The 15,522-nt window shown below is 42.2% G+C and overlaps 2 protein-coding genes and 1 pseudogene across 3 annotated transcripts; 1 reads left to right on the top strand and 2 right to left on the bottom strand.

The window, feature by feature from the left end:
* The first annotated feature begins 69 nt into the window (after positions 1-69).
* Positions 70-4,715, top strand: LOC126763506 (transcription initiation factor TFIID subunit 2). 2 transcript variants are annotated; one of them, XM_050481062.1, is made up of 10 exons: positions 70-218; positions 291-345; positions 407-570; positions 644-1,793; positions 1,856-2,304; positions 2,363-2,775; positions 2,838-3,048; positions 3,109-3,504; positions 3,583-4,168; positions 4,256-4,715. In XM_050481062.1, the coding sequence occupies exons 1-10, from the start codon at positions 163-165 to the stop codon at positions 4,463-4,465; spliced, it is 3,690 nt and encodes a 1,229-aa protein (XP_050337019.1). In that variant the 5' UTR covers positions 70-162; the 3' UTR covers positions 4,466-4,715. The 2 variants fall into 2 exon arrangements, with proteins under 2 accessions (XP_050337019.1, XP_050337018.1); XM_050481061.1 differs by having other exon boundaries at positions 72-218; positions 4,253-4,715.
* LOC126761693 (uncharacterized) lies at positions 4,467-15,005 on the bottom strand. Its single transcript, XM_050478054.1, has 3 exons — positions 14,952-15,005; positions 11,712-11,996; positions 4,467-7,130 (listed from the first exon to the last, which is right to left on the bottom strand). The coding sequence occupies exons 1-3, from the start codon at positions 15,003-15,005 to the stop codon at positions 5,115-5,117; spliced, it is 2,355 nt and encodes a 784-aa protein (XP_050334011.1). The 3' UTR covers positions 4,467-5,114.
* On the bottom strand, positions 8,972-9,105 carry LOC126763817 (U2 spliceosomal RNA; annotated as a pseudogene).
* Positions 15,006-15,522: the final 517 nt, after the last annotated feature.

The following is a 15,522-nucleotide window of genomic DNA, read 5'->3' on the forward strand; positions in this document are numbered from 1 at the left end:
ACAGTAAATTTTAGCTGTCGGATGTGCTTACCTATAATATTCGCCACGACTGTTATCAGCTGATTTTGACATTGGTACGCGAGATCATAAACAAATTTGTTAAAAGTTTAGTATGTTTACTGAAATGCTGTGGAATTAAAAATATTTTGTATTTTTGCTAAAATGGATAGCGAACCGAAGACCGAACCAAAGGATGTGCCCGCACGCCCTTTTAAATTATAAGTATTCGTGCAGATAGTAAAAATCAACAGCTCAAAATAATATTTCTTTCTTTATTTTCATAACTATACGGCGCATCAAATTGTGAGTTTGACCGGCATTAGTTTCGAACGCAAAAGTATAATTGTAAGTTGTTTGCAGTCTCAAACCATGGAAAATTTGGTTTCATTATATATATATTTTTTAGGGTGCAGTGGAGTTAACCATAGTGCCAACCAAAGAAAATTTACGGCTTATAAGGTTGAATGCAAAGCAGTGTCGTATTTATCGCATTTTGTTAAATGATGTTTGTGAAGTTGAGTTTTTTTATTTCGATCCATTCCTGGATATCCTTCAAGGAGATCCGAAAGTGTAAGACGCCCTTTTTAAACAAAACTACTACCACTAATAATTATTTGTAAATAAATTAATAAATATTTAACAGGAGATCTTTAGATGTGTACTCCAAAAACCATCTCACTGCCGCACAGAAAACCGATCCTGATGTCAATTGTGGTGAATTGTTGATACAGATACCACCAGAAGGATATCACATGATACAAGAAGGTCGGGGTTTACGTATCGGCATAGAATTCTCTATGGAAGATCCACAAGGCGGCATACACTTTGTTATACCACCAACTAGTGAGGATGAACAGCAACCTAACAGTGCACATATGTTCACATACGCATACGAAAATTCAACTCGCTTATGGTTTCCTTGTGTTGATAGTTTTGCAGATCCGTGCACATGGAAACTCGAGTTCACCGTGGATAAACACTTGACGGCTGTGTCATGTGGCGAACTTGTGGAAGTGGTTATGACACCCGATTTGAGGCGAAAAACATTTCATTATTCACTCACAACGCCCGTATGTGCGCCTAATATCGCATTGGCTGTAGGCCCATTTGAAATCTACGTGGATCCTCATATGCATGAGGTTACTCACTTTTGCCTGCCACAGCTTTTACCACTTTTGAAAAATACCGTACGATACCTGCATGAAGCTTTCGAATTTTTCGAAGAGACACTTTCCACACGTTACCCCTTCTCCTGCTACAAACAGGTTTTTGTAGATGAACTTGATACCGACATCAGTGCATATGCTACTTTAAGCATAGCTTCTGTGCATCTTATGCATTCCATTGCTATTATCGATCAGACGTATATAACACGAACATTAATGTCACGCGCCATTGCCGAACAGTTCTTCGGATGTTTCATCACATCACATCATTGGTCGGACACTTGGTTAGCAAAAGGCATTGCCGAGTATTTGTGTGGCTTATATTCCCGAAAGTGTTTTGGTAATAATGAATATCGCGAATGGGTTCAATCCGAGTTGGCGCGAGTTGTGCACTATGAGGAGCGGTATGGCGGGATTATACTCGATTGCAGTCAGCCACCGGCGCCACTGCCTGTGTCTAGTACGAATCCCGCGAGCGCTACCAGCAAGCAAACCGAAATTGTGCATTATTTTCCTATAAAAAGTTTACACACAGTTTCGCCAAAATATGTGGAAGCAATGAGACGCAAGGCGCATTTGGTTATACGTATGCTGGAGCATCGCATCGGCCAAGAGCTGCTAATACAAGTAAGTTTTTATTTTCAATTTCTTATGTTCAACGAAGCAACTGATTGATTTTTGTAATTTAGGTTTTCAATAAACAGTTGGTGCTGGCAACCAATGCGGCGGTGACTAAAATCGGTTCCGGCTTATGGCATCATTTGCTAATTTCCACGAATATATTCATCAAGGCGATATTCACTGTAACTGGTAAAGATATGTCAGTCTTCATGGATCAATGGGTCCGTACCGGAGGCCACGCGAAGTTCTCCTTTACATCGGTGTTCAATCGGAAGCGTAATACTATTGAACTGGAGATACGTCAAGATTTCGTGAGTCAACGTGGCGTTCGCAAATATAATGGCCCATTGCTGGTGCAGCTACAGGAGTTGGACGGCACCTTCAAGCACATGTTACAGATTGAGAATACCGTGGTGAAGGCAGATATCACTTGTCATTCGAAAAGTCGCCGAAATAAAAAGAAGAAAATTCCGCTTTGTACGGGCGAAGAAGTTGATATGGATTTGTCGGCAATGGAGTAAGACGCACTTAAAAAAAAGCATAACCTAAATAATACTTTTTCTAAATTTTTGTAGTGATTCGCCTGTTCTTTGGATTCGTCTAGATCCGGAAATGATATTAATTCGAGATTTGAATATTGAACAACCTGACTTCCAGTGGCAATACCAACTGCGTCATGAGCGCGATGTAACAGCACAATTCGAGGCCATTAAAGCCCTGGAGAAATATCCCACCAACGCTACGCGCTCCGCACTCACAGATACAATTGAAAATGAGCGCTGCTTTTATAAAGTCCGTTGCGAAGCAGCACATTGTCTTACGAAAGTGGCTAATCAAATGGTGACGCAATGGAGTGGACCTCCTGCCATGTTAAATATTTTTCGAAAATTCTTTGGCTCCTTTAGTGCTCCCCATATCATCAAACAAAATAACTTTGCCAATTTTCAGTTGTATTTTTTGCAAAAGGTCATACCTGTGGCAATGGCAGGTGAGCGTCGCATGATCATTAATATATTTCCAACATTTTTATTAACCATTATATTTGTAAAGGCTTACGCACGTCTCACGGTATCTGTCCACCTGAAGTTATACGTTTTCTGCTTGATCTCTTCAAATATAATGATAACACGCGAAACCATTATTCGGATGTTTATTATCGCGCGGCTTTAGTTGACGCCTTAGGAAATTCAATTACGCCAGTTGTTTCAGTGGCCCTGCGCGGAACGCCCATTACTTCTGACAGTCTCTCTGCCGATGCTAAGTAAGTCTTCGATTATTTTCCACTTTTATTTGTAATTTACTTTTTTGAAATACTTTAAAGGCTTGTACTTGAGGAAGTGACCCGTCTACTTAACCTAGAGAAGAACTTACCGTCATATAAGTACATGGTTTCGGTTTCATGTCTTAAGGTGATACGTAAATTACAAAAATGTGGTCACTTGCCTTCGCTGCCGAAGATCTACCGTTGCTATGCAGCTTATGGTCAGTATTTGGATCTACGTGTAGCCGCCATGGAGTGTTTGGTCGATTTTGTTAAAGTGGATGGACGCTGGGATGACTTGGACCATTTGATTACGTTGCTCGAAACAGATCCTGACCCTGCAGCACGTCATGCGCTTGCCCAATTATTGATCGACAATCCACCATTTAGCCGTGAGTCGCGGAGCAGCCGATTGGATCGGCCAGAGTTGGTGGAGCGATTATGGGCGAATATGAAGTGAGCACTATTACACTATTAGCATTTTCTTTTTATAAAATTAGTCAAAAACTGAACTGAACTGTGTCCGTTTTACAGCAACAAATTGGCGTTCGACACTAAATTGCGTTGTGACATGGTGGATTTATATTACGCATTATATGGCACGAGGCGACCAATGTGCTTGCAATCTGCTGATGTCAGCAACATGTACAAAGATATAATTAAGGAAGGCACAAAGAAAACAGCCGTTCCCAACAGCAGCACAATTTCCAATAATGAACCCAAGCCGCCTGCAATAATAAGCGAAGTGAAAAACGAGGTGCTCGACGTAGTCGAAGAGCATACTTCCATTGCCGCAGTAAAGCGCACTGCTACCGAGGCATTTGAGGTGGGCAATGAAGTCATAAAACTGGAAACAACCGAGGAGGTGACACTTGTTGAAGACAATGACATGAAGATGGAGTCGTTCGATAATGAGGTAAAGGTTGTGGTTAACCAAGAAGATGATGGCAACGTACATTCCCCCGAGCCAAAACGTATGAAAAGTGAAATCTTCGAGGAAGACGACAATTCCGTAACCATCATCGATGTGGGCGAAACTGCAATAATGAAAGCAGATAGCAGCTTTGAGGCCAACAAAACTGACGCCGAAAGTAGGCATAAGGCAGAGAACTCATCAAAGGTGTGTGCCGAACTAATAAGTGCCGCAAATATATATATGTATATATTGATATGATACTTATCGTATAATTTTTTACATTTTCAGCAGAAGAAAAAGAAGAAGGATAAGAAGAAGCACAAACATAAGCACAAACACAAGCACAACAAAGAAAAAGAGCGTGACAAGGAGCGTGAGCGAAAGGATAAAAAAGACCCCAACATATCTCGCATACAGGCAAAAGAAGCCACGCCGGAAACTCTCAGCTCAGCGGACAGCAGCAATTCGAATAGTAATCCGCCAACACTAAATTTCACATAAATAAGCTATAATGATACAGTTTTATATTTTACATTCTACTTTTGTATCAGTAATTTACAAAAATTACACATAAAAGTATATATGTTTAGAGTTTCTGCAGCATTTTCAATATAATGCGTTACATATGTGTGCATATATAACGATTATTGAAATATGTGTGAATTACAATTTCATAAAATGCATTGTTTATATACAATAAATGTTTTTTTTTTTAATAAATTCACTACAATCGTTTGGGGTTTTCAAACTTCGTATCGTCTCGTTTGTTCGCAATAGACGTGTCTTTAGGTACATACATATTCATTATATTAAGAATTACATACATATAATTAACTATAAATAAATGTGCAGTGTAGTGCCAACGGGACTTACTAACTGTAAGTGGCCACGTGTGTTCGGCATGTTCTTTGCTTCCTTCGGCGAATTTTAGTACAGTCGGAAAGTTGCACGAGCACTGTTAAACTAAATACAGGGAAAATGAAAGAATGGAGAACAGGGGTGAACCTGTTAACTGAGGCGTTTTTGGGAGATATTATGTAGAGTGCACTTCGAATTTCGAAATCGTGTTGTGCGCTTGACGGAACTTAGATATTGATTTTGTAAAAGCCGGGCCGATAGTTTAAAGCAATGGAAAACAATATTAAAAGGATTATTGCTTCGCTTCATCTGCCTTTCCAGCGATCGCTGTGTCCTTCTCGTCGCGTGGATGCCGTTTCTGGTCGGCCAGCGGTCGTAAGTACGTTATATTGCCGCCACCCACTGCTGTTGCCGTTTGTTCATCAGGCGACGAAGCTATAACATTTGCTGTCGGCTCCGAGGCTTGAGCTTGCAGTCCCCTACGTGGACCATACTGCTGAGCTATATGTTGCATGAGCTGCGCATAGTCCACAGGCTGATTGCGGAATTCAGGATGCTCTTTTATGTACTGCTCATAAGGAACGGGCACCGGTACTGGTACAGCTGTTACTGGGTAGCCAGCATCGATCAGCGCCTGGAACTCGGTCTGGGTGAGAGGCTTTCCGCCGGGTTGAGGTAAATGTAGTTGGCGCACATCTTCGATAGACTTCGTTTTTACTGGGGTGCTGCGTGAGGGTGTCGCGATACCTGTGCCTTGTGAGACATAAATACTGGATTGTGATGGAGCTGGGGCGGTTGAGATATATTGCCTGTTTGTGTGCACTTGTTGTGGAGTTGGTGCAGGTGCTGAGTACTGTTGAGGATGGGCGAGTGGCTGTGGACGTGGTTGTGCCTGTACTCGTTGTTCTCCGGTAGGTGCGTTGGGATCGGGTGGACTAGGGTGGAAACGTCCGGAGGGAGCTTGTGGATTTGATTGCCGTTCGTAGTCGTAATACAGTTGCGGGTTAATATACTTGGCTGCGGCTGGTACGTTCGGGTAATTTGGCGGTTCTTTCTCGCGTAACTTTGGTGAAGATGTTGAAACTTTCGTGCCATAGTGTTTTGAGCGAGCTTTAGGTCTAGTTGTTGGATTCAGTTCCTGGTAGAAGTACTGTGTAGGTTGTGGCTGTTGTACCGTCGTGGGAGACTGCGTGGGAGGGTATACCACTGGACCCAATTTCTTGGCGTCCACAATGTGTTGCGGCACTTGTGTGGGGTAAATCGGCGTCGGTTGTTGTATATTGCTAAATCTAAACAAGGACGGTATAAACGGCTGATTATTGGCATCTACTAGTGGTGTGGGTGTGGGTTGGGATCCGCTTTGTGAGGAATAAATTTTCTGTTGCAAAGCGTATGGGCGTGGTCGGGGCTCCGGGTGTTGCTGCAACTGTTGTTGCGGAGCTTGTTGATGTTGGTGTACTACGCCAGATGGTTCGTTGGAATTATCCGCTAGCTGATTGGGTGAAGGTTTATTCGCAGCAAGCAGCTTTTCGATTTCATTCTCTAGCGATGACTTTGCTAGTGGGTGATTTGGCAATGTTTTATAGCTCACTTGTGGTTGGTAGTATGCCAGTTGCGGCGGTATGTGTGGTGGCGGTGGCACGTCGGCTGATGGATCAACACTTTGTGGGTCAACTTGTTGCGGTTGAGGTTGCTGCTGCGGTTGTGGTTGAGGCAGGTATTTGGGGCCACCGCGGTGACGTGGAACATATTGTACAAATTCGGGTATTGGCTCTTCGACGGGAGGTTGTGACTGTGGCTGCGCATGTTGACGATAGTTGCCTAAACCTTGACCTACACGTTCAGCAGGCAGTGGCAAAGGTGGCCCTTTACTGGGAGAAGGTGCATGTGCAGCCTGTTGCTGACGGTATTGCGCTTCATGGAAGGCTCGCGCACGCAACTCATCTTCCAAAAGCTTAAGAAACTCTTCTTCGGGTATAATTTGGTATGGCTGCTGGGGTGCGCCTGCTCCTGGCTGTTGATATTGTGGTCCCAGCTGCTGGTATCGCGGCGCAATTTGTGTTGGTGGCGCTGCGTAATGAGGCGCTTGCGCGGCTGTCGGGTTCGGCGGTTGAATGGCGACCGCATAACGCTGTTCAGCTTCCTCGGCATTTCCTCGATATTGTGAAGGTGATATATGAGCACGTCCTGATTTCGAGCCTTTTTTCTGCTGTTGTGCGGTGCGTGGCTTCCCGGTTAATTCTGAAGCGGAAGCTGTCGACTTCGGGTGATTGCGATTAATGTCTTGCAGATAGGCAAAATGTTGGATCTGTAATGAAAGAGAGATTTTATTAGAGAAAAGAAATCGATTTGCGACTGCTTAATACAAGTCGCTACTTAATTAGCCTTGGTTTGTCTCCCGGAGGAACAAAATTCTGAAAAATCTTAAAACAATATGAACACTTTAGGAGCAGCGAAAAGTCGAGGGCCCCTATTTTGAGTAACATCTCCACACATGAAGGTAAATATGTTCTATTTTTAAGGACGTAACGGCGGCAGATTCAGATGCGTCTAGCGGTTCTGGAAATACTTTTTCTAACGACTCTCAAGACTTTTCGTATTTACTTGATATTACTGATAGATAGATAGATAGTTAATACTGAGGTATTACAGGTCCTTAAGCCTGCTTCTGCAAATTGTTGGACAATCCAAAATCAGGTGTGCTGGTTTTTCCCGTTCCAAGTTGCAGAACTGACAGCTTGCGCAAGAGACTGTGCCTATGTTAGACAAGTGCTTCTTGAGCCTGCAGTGCCCTGTATAGAGCGCGACGAGGAGACGGAATCTTGGACGCTGCCGCAGAATGGGCTAGTTCGTCGGCTAGCTCGTTTTCGTCTACCTCTTTATGTCCCGGCACCCAGATTAGATGTACCCGGTTGCACACTGATAGCCGGTTCAGCCTTCCTATGCACTCCTCTATTAAAAACGATGCGGTCTCGCCATGCCTGCTCCAATGCCTTCCGGTGTTTTCGAGCCGTCAGTGTACCACTGGATAGTACTGTCTCTCAGTAGTATCTCAAGCGTTGATATTACTGACGAACAATGTGACTGCAGACATACAACAACAAGGTTTGTAAGTTCATCCACTACTACAAGCAACTGCTATACTTATATAATAAGTATTGCAGCAAAGCCGCAAGTTGCGGTAAACCAGTGACCTCAAAAGTTAAAACTGCGAGGAAAATTATTAGACATTTAGAGGCGACCAACTATTTTTCATTTTTGAGCCAACAATAACAAAAACTTTGGATCTCCCATGCACTTAAAAGCGCGAATAATGTGGTGAGAATTGTGTGGCATATGCAAGTAGGTATGTTGAATGAACAAATTGAGTAAAATTATTTAGCATCAGAAAGCAAAAACAATTTATGCAAATTTAACGCTCGTTATGGGCGAATTCATTTGGTGTTCGAAGCATAGTATGCTGTATATATAGTTAGTTGTGTGTATATGTATATGTATGTATGTGTTAAGCAAATGTTGCGAAAAGTGATGTTGCAGTTGTTGTTACTATGATTGATCGGTTGATAACGAGTCAAAGCGGTTATTTGAGAAAAAGGTTCCAAGTGTGCTGAAATATTGAGGCTGCTTACCAGAAGAACCTAAAGCATCGGTGACAATCGAATGCAGGTTTCGAAGCTTCACTTAGCTTCAGAAGAAAAGCAGTATCAAACGCATTCATAATATTCATAAAGTTCACATGAAAGCCACGTTTAAAGATGACTTTGTATGAGTGCGGCCAATTAATTGATTGATTATTACTCGAGGAATGTGCCGCGACCTTGAGTCTCGATCTCCTAAATCACAAAGCCTTATTAGTCCAATATTCTGCTGCGTGCTGGTGGTGAAAAGATGTTATCCCTATTTGGAAACGTGTATGCAAGGGCCTTAAGCCTGTGCTTGCAGACTGCTGTGGATTCGATTAGCAGTGCTTCTGGTGTTTTAGGCTAACTGTCGCAGAACCAGCAATTTACGCAGGAAGCTAGGCCCATGTTGTGTAAACGCTTCTTCAGCTTGCAGTGGCCACCCATTACCAACTTGGTATGCCATATGACATGTAGTTGTTGCCAATGCCTCTTCCAACTCCTTTATGGTATGGCGACACACTCCAGTGAAGGGTTCAGGTCCTACCATGTTAGTGGAAGCTGCGGAGCGGGCGAGCTCATCAGCCACTTGCTTACCGACTATACCTTTGTGACAAGAACAGATACTACACTTTGATCTTAGCCATAAGGCCGAGAAGCGATGGAAGCTCAACTGGTAGTAGTTTCGGCTACGAGGTCTGACCGGAGACTTAATTCTGATACCACGGGGAGCAGGAGCCCTTGGAGTTCGCTCCAACCTGCTCGTGCGGACTGGCCCCTCGGGGAGTATCGTGGTGGTTGTGGTTGAAACCCAAATCGCGGGAAGAACTGACTTTGTCAGTTGAATGTGGAGTTGCATTGCAACCGGGTGCCGGACCCAAAGCACAGCAGAGGTTTTAGATGGGCCTCGAACCCTACCAAGGTGGTTAGTGTGTCCATTCCACACTGCCAATTGGTACTGAAAATGCTTTGCATTCTCAGGGCGCTGATCAACGCATTGATTTGATCCGCTGTGCTTTTGAGCGGCGTGGAGTAAGGCTGTCGTCAGCAGGTGCCCACGTAAAACACACCGGACGTTATACCTTTGTGACCGGGCACCCAGATGAGGTGCACATGGTTACCTTCCGCTAGACTATTCAGCCGTTCTCTACACCAGTAGCGATTTGACTTCGTAGGAGGAGACTGCTTTTAGTGCCACTTGACTATCGCTAAGTATGGTTGTGTTCTAGATTTTTTTTATGCACCGAATTATGCCAAAGGCTTACGCCTGAAAAATACTCGGAAAACTTCCCAAAGGTATGGAGAGCTTAGCGCGTGGTCCTGCGACCCCTGCACCACTTGATCGTGCTATCCCTCAGCAGCAGCCCGAGAGTGGAATCATTACATTCAGCCTTGCTGCCAAGGGTAATCTTGTACTACTGCGTGAAGCTAACCCTTTTGGTAATGCTGTCCCTTGGGAGAAGGGCCAATGGTTGTGTACCACTTAACTCTCATTTGTAGAAGTGAGTGCTTAGCTACCTGACCGATCACTAGATGACTTGGTATGAGTGCTCCCTTAAGACAAGCGATTGTTCAATGCAAACACGCAAACACACGCATGCTTTTCCGCTTCTTGCAACTTCGGGCTTTATTTGCGGCTTGGCACTTAGCAATTTTGTCATTTGGTTTTCCTCACAGCAAAATAACTGTAATTATTACGCACATTTCCATGACGTTTGTGATGTAAGCGAGCGGCACTTATTATGCCGTTATTTCCCCACTTTTTGCGCCATTGCTTTTACTTTCATAAATGACTTGTCCATTTTCGCAGCGGAGCTTGCCGAAAATAAAAACGTTCGCGGCTTACTTTGAGTTTAATTGTCGCCGCGGACACGCAAAGAAAACACGCGACTCCCGCATCGAAATAGCAAAATATCGCTGAGCATTTAATTTGGGCTAAGCCGCAAGCACGTACATTTAGTACGATGAAGTGTTGCACAAAAAGTACGCACCCAAATTATCCAACTGCCTCACATAATTATGCATTTTTTCGGTCAAGGTGAGTTGTCTTTGAAATTGAGATAATCTCGAAGAAACGCGCAGTTTCTAAAGACAGGCAAGAAGACAAATAAGCAATATAGCACAGTTGAAAAGGCACCAAATTAAAAACAAATAGTTTTGCAACACAATTGCCGCATATTTGCAGTTAACTACCGTGAATATCGGCTATTAGGCAATCAAAAGACTTAAGCGACAAACTTCGCTCCCTAATTTATTGCTGCCAACAGATTTTAGCAATGATTATACGAGATAAAAATTACAAAAAATAATAAAAAAATGAGATTAATTACACGACATAAAATATGGTGTTCTTACTGTTGTCGCCTCTGACCTGGCAACCCAATCATATTCTTGATTTAATGGCCCACCTTCAGCACTAGCAAATCGATTAGCAGTGGAGCTTTTATGATTGAAGCCATTTGCCTTTTGTTTGCTGTTAAAGCAATTAAAAATCGCTGTCGTGCAACTAAAATAAACAGCGGATTGTTGTTGTAATTGTTTAAATATGAAAACGTTACAAATGTTTGAGCGGTTTCAAGCATGTGTGGAATATTTCAAAATCCGTTTAAGGGGCTTTGACTCCGTTATTGTATTCTTGGTTTGGTCTTGTAATCCCGGATAAATTTCAACTCAAGTAACGTTTGAGGACCTTTCAAAGTTCATGTGTTTGACGGCGCTTTTGGAAATCTGTCCAACGCAAAACATACTCGCACTGCGCATAAATATGCTTCAGACTGAGGAGAAACAGCTTTGCTTAGCACAGCGCGTCAGCTTCGTGCGATTTGCAGTTTTGCCGACATGTTAATTGTGTTTGACCGCCGCCGCGCAGCTCACAACGCTTTGCTTTAAGAATCGTGCAACTAGTCACGACTGCGCCTTGAGTATTTGCACTGCGAAAGCGCATTGTTGTTGGTGGCGAGCACAGATTACAGATCAACTGGCATAAGAGCAATGAATGAACAACTGAATACCTGTCAGCGCAGCGGATGAGTCGTTTCACCCTTTCCAAACCGATGGAAATTACAGAAAAGCGAAAAATGTCGAAAGCAGTTGTCGCAACGCGAGCTCCCCTCCCCCCTAACGCTTGCCCAGCCTTGGCCACCTTTCGCCTATTATTTGCTTCACGTTTGCAAGTCGCCACAAATGTTCAAATTAGCATTTGCGCTGCTGCTGCAGCCTACAACAATCACTACAAAGCTTTATTATCGCACTTGTCTTACGCCACTCACCTCCTGACTCTGCTCCAGCAATTGGGTGCCGTGCGGCCTTATTGTCGCCGGATAATTACGCAACTGCGGCGCTTGATGCTCTTCGTGCTGCTGGTGATCATGTGGCGCAATGGGCCGAATGAGGAATTGTGTTGGTTTCGGACCGTAGATGGTTTCCTGCGGATTTTCCGGGTCATCGGCATCGGTGGTGTCGGCGCGATGGTTCGGGTATACCGCTTCGTCTTTGGCACCGACCTGGCGTTTATCTTTAGGCGTCTCATCCGTCGCCGGCGAAAACAAAGAAAGCTAATGAAGGAACCAAAGTTATATAAATATATGCGTCGCTGTAAGCGATGAAACGTTAGGGTTCATGACATTTACGAAGATAATTTCATTTAAATGTTGACTCATGCAGATAGCGCTACATGCCACACAGCTGGCTGCACATTGCTAGTGGCCACCAAGATGCGATTTAACGCCTTTAGACTATTTTTTGTGGGGCGTCAAGCTGCAGAACGGGGAAGACAACATTCAAGATGCCTAAAATGAAAACAAAGAAAGCGATAATGAAGGAACCAAAGTTATATAAATATATGTATTTATATTTTATATTTTCCACAAATAATGTCATATGTAATTCAAAGTAGCAAACGTTTATGCCAAAGGAAAAGATTTAGTAAATCCTTTTTAGTTCACTTATGCTCAGAATTTATTTAATATATTATATGCCACTAGTTATACCCTGAACAGGGTATATTAAGTTTGTCACGAAGTTTGTAACACCCAGAAGGAATCGTCGGAGACCCTATAAAGTATATATATAAATGAACAGTATGTCGAGCTGAGTCGATTTACCCATGTCCGTCTGTCTGTCTGTCCGTCTGTCTCTATATATACGAACTAGTCTCTCAGTTTTTCAGATATCGTTTTGAAATTTTGCAAACGTCATTTTCTCTTCAAGAAGCTGCTCATTTGTCGGAACGGCCGATATCGGACCACTATAACATATAGCTGCAATACAAATTGAACGATGGGAATCAAGTTCTTGTATGGACAACTTTCACATTTGACAAGATATATTCACGAAATTTGATATATGTTATTTTCTAAGGCAACAATGTAATCTCTAAAAAACTTGTTTAGAACGGATTACTATAGCATATAGCTTCCATACAAACTGAACACATAGTTACTAACAGAAATGCACCTGTGAAGGGTATTTAGCTTTGGTGCAACCGAAGTTAACGTTTTTTCTTGTTTATTTAATAAATTTGTGATGCTAAGTAAGAGACAATTGAAAACTTTAAACCATTCTCCTTAAGAATCGACTTTTTTGAGTTATGACACTATTCATGTAAATAAGCGATATTTTTCCATTATTCGTTCATTTTCACTATTCTATATTCTTCAAGGAAATAATGGTGAATAGATTAAATAATTTGAAAATAAAGTGGCTGTAGCAGTGGCGCAGCTACAACTTCGGGCGCCCGGGGCCAAGGATGTTCTGCCCCCCCTTTATCTACCTACCTACAAATTTCATGAGGTGGTTCGAACAAAAGCCAATTTTTATAAAATATCTTCGCTATTAAGTATATAAAATTTAGGAACTAGAAGCCACGCAAATTCTGAAGTTCCCAAATTCTCACAATATGGTTTTTGAGGAAATTGATAGTAAATTAACAAGACATCTTATTAAAAGCCATAGAAAAAACCCATTTTCGCCCCATATCTTGTACACTTTTGTCACAATTTGCAGAAATTTTTGCCCGAATTGGAGTTTTAAAAAACAGCGAAGATCGTTTTGCCGCCCCCAAGACGTTGCGCCCGGGGCGACGGCCCCTGATGTTTACGGAGACGATGCTGTATCAGTTCGTGTAGCACAACAGTGGTTCGCTCTCTTTCGTTCGGGAAATTTCAATGTGAAAGGTCGACCCAATCGTTGAAAAAGTCGATGAAATTATGGAAGAGATTCACCAGGACTGTCACTTAAGCAGCTATGACATCGCTAAGGAACTTAGCATTCATCATCTAACAGGTTTGAACGATTTAAAAAAGGCTGGCTACAAAAATAAGCTCGATGAATTTTCTATGAAAAATTTAATGGACCGAATTAACATCTGCGATTCTTTGCTGAAACGAAATGAAATCGCACCATTTCTGAAACAAATGGTAACAGGAGACGAAAAGTGGATCAAATACGACAAAAAAGAAGTGTAAAAAAGATCATGGTCCAAGCATGGTGATGCTAAGTGTTTGGTGGGATTGGAAAGGAATCATCCACTATGAGCTGCTTCAGCCTGGTCCAACGTTTGATTCTACACTTTACTGTCAACAACTGATGAGATTGAAGCAAGCAATCGAAAAAAATGGCCAGAACTGTTCAACAGAAAGGGTTTCGTCTTGCATCAGGACCACGCTAGACCACACACATCTTTGATGACTCGGAAAAAACTGGGAGAGCCTGGCTTTGCACCATCAGACTACCATTTTTTGGTCAATGCAGAACTTCCTTGGAGTAAAGTTGATTCAAGAGAAACCTGTGAAAATTATTTGTCGCAGTTTTTCGCCATTATTTCATTAAAGTTCATTATAATATTAAAAAGAAATAAGTTGAAGTTTGATTAGAAATGCGAAAAGACTTTTTCGACAACCTTATATTTATAAGTACCTAAACTCGAGTTACTTTTACTTGATATTTTACCGCAGAAACAGAGGTTGTGAATTTCTATAAAAGGATATGCCCAGACTTTTAACAAATTCTTCACTTTTCTATATAAATTTCGAGTTTCCGGAAAGGAAAACAGGTTTAGGTAAGGATTTAGGCCCCGATAGTGGACCTTTATATTAGCAAGTGAAGCCAAAGGATACGAAAATAAATAATTGAACATCAGTCCATAGAAATAGATCGAAAGATAATAGGAAAGTTTTAGTTGACAATGAAAATATAAGCACTACACTACTATACACTTTCATTCAGAGATATTTCGAACTCTTCCAAGCAGGCAAACATATTCGATTTTTCGATTCTTTTTGCACTTAAAGAACAAGGATTTAACAGGTCCTTCAGTAAATGTCAACTTACCAAAAGCCAAAAGGCAAACGAATAGGTGTGTCCGCATTTCGCTGTTATTTTAATCCAGAGAAGGTATTGCGACCTCAGCGCTTTGTAGTTTTATTTATTTCAATATTGTTGTTGTAATAAGTTGTTGTTGGGTTCGTTGAAAGGACTAGTTTATGCAATAACAATTTTCCACACTATACCACACTCAATAGATCAACCAAAAAGGTGCCAACATCCCAAGTGTCACTCAGCATTGTCGTCTATGCAACATAACTACCGTTACCGTTCACGCAAATGCCTTGGATTATCGGCCGTACAATGTTTCACACACACAACAACAAATTGCAAATTCCGTTATGCTTGCTATTGCAAATCTTTACACATTTAATTTCGTTTTTACGATTTGCCGCTTCACGGCACGGCGACAGCGAAGCTTGTGCTATTTCGCTTTAATTTAATTTTTTGTTTATTTGGTTTTTAAACTACAGCAAATCGCTGTCACAATTGCAAGTCGTGCACTGTAACACTGCAAAGTACAATTTACGCCACACAACAAAAACAAAGCACCAGCGACTAAAGCATTAGGCAAGCAGAGAAAATTACTGCATCCGTCGCCCGGAGGCTAAAGGCGCACCACAACAAAAAAAATTGAAATGTTTGCACGAGCAAAAAGTTCAGTTTATTTAGTCCGGCGGCAGCGTATCCGTGTGAAAGACGAGCACGAGCGACTAAACTTATAAGCTGCTAAGCGGAACGCGACGATTCGAAGCT

The sequence above is a fragment of the Bactrocera neohumeralis genome, chromosome 6 (genome assembly GCF_024586455.1).
Source record: "Bactrocera neohumeralis isolate Rockhampton chromosome 6, APGP_CSIRO_Bneo_wtdbg2-racon-allhic-juicebox.fasta_v2, whole genome shotgun sequence".
Taxonomy (NCBI): Eukaryota; Metazoa; Arthropoda; class Insecta; order Diptera; family Tephritidae; genus Bactrocera; species Bactrocera neohumeralis.

What these genes read in the sequence shown, in the direction of transcription:
- LOC126763506 (XM_050481061.1), top strand. Translation starts at nt 163, where the DNA reads ATGGATAGCGAACCGAAGACCGAACCAAAGGATGTGCCCGCACGCCCT. An exon ending in CTTCAAGGAGATCCGAAAGT is followed by an intron (nt 571 to 643) that starts GTAAGACGCCCT and finishes AATATTTAACAG; the next exon opens with GAGATCTTTAGATGTGTACT. An exon ending in AGTCTCTCTGCCGATGCTAA is followed by an intron (nt 3,049 to 3,108) that starts GTAAGTCTTCGA and finishes AATACTTTAAAG; the next exon opens with GCTTGTACTTGAGGAAGTGA.
- LOC126761693 (XM_050478054.1), bottom strand. Translation starts at nt 15,005, where the DNA reads ATGCTGAGTGACACTTGGGATGTTGGCACCTTTTTGGTTGATCTATTG. An exon ending in TGGTTGATCTATTGAGTGTG is followed by an intron (nt 11,997 to 14,951) that starts GTATAGTGTGGA and finishes TTCCTTCATTAG; the next exon opens with CTTTCTTTGTTTTCGCCGGC. An exon ending in TGCTGGAGCAGAGTCAGGAG is followed by an intron (nt 7,131 to 11,711) that starts GTGAGTGGCGTA and finishes CTTTCATTACAG; the next exon opens with ATCCAACATTTTGCCTATCT.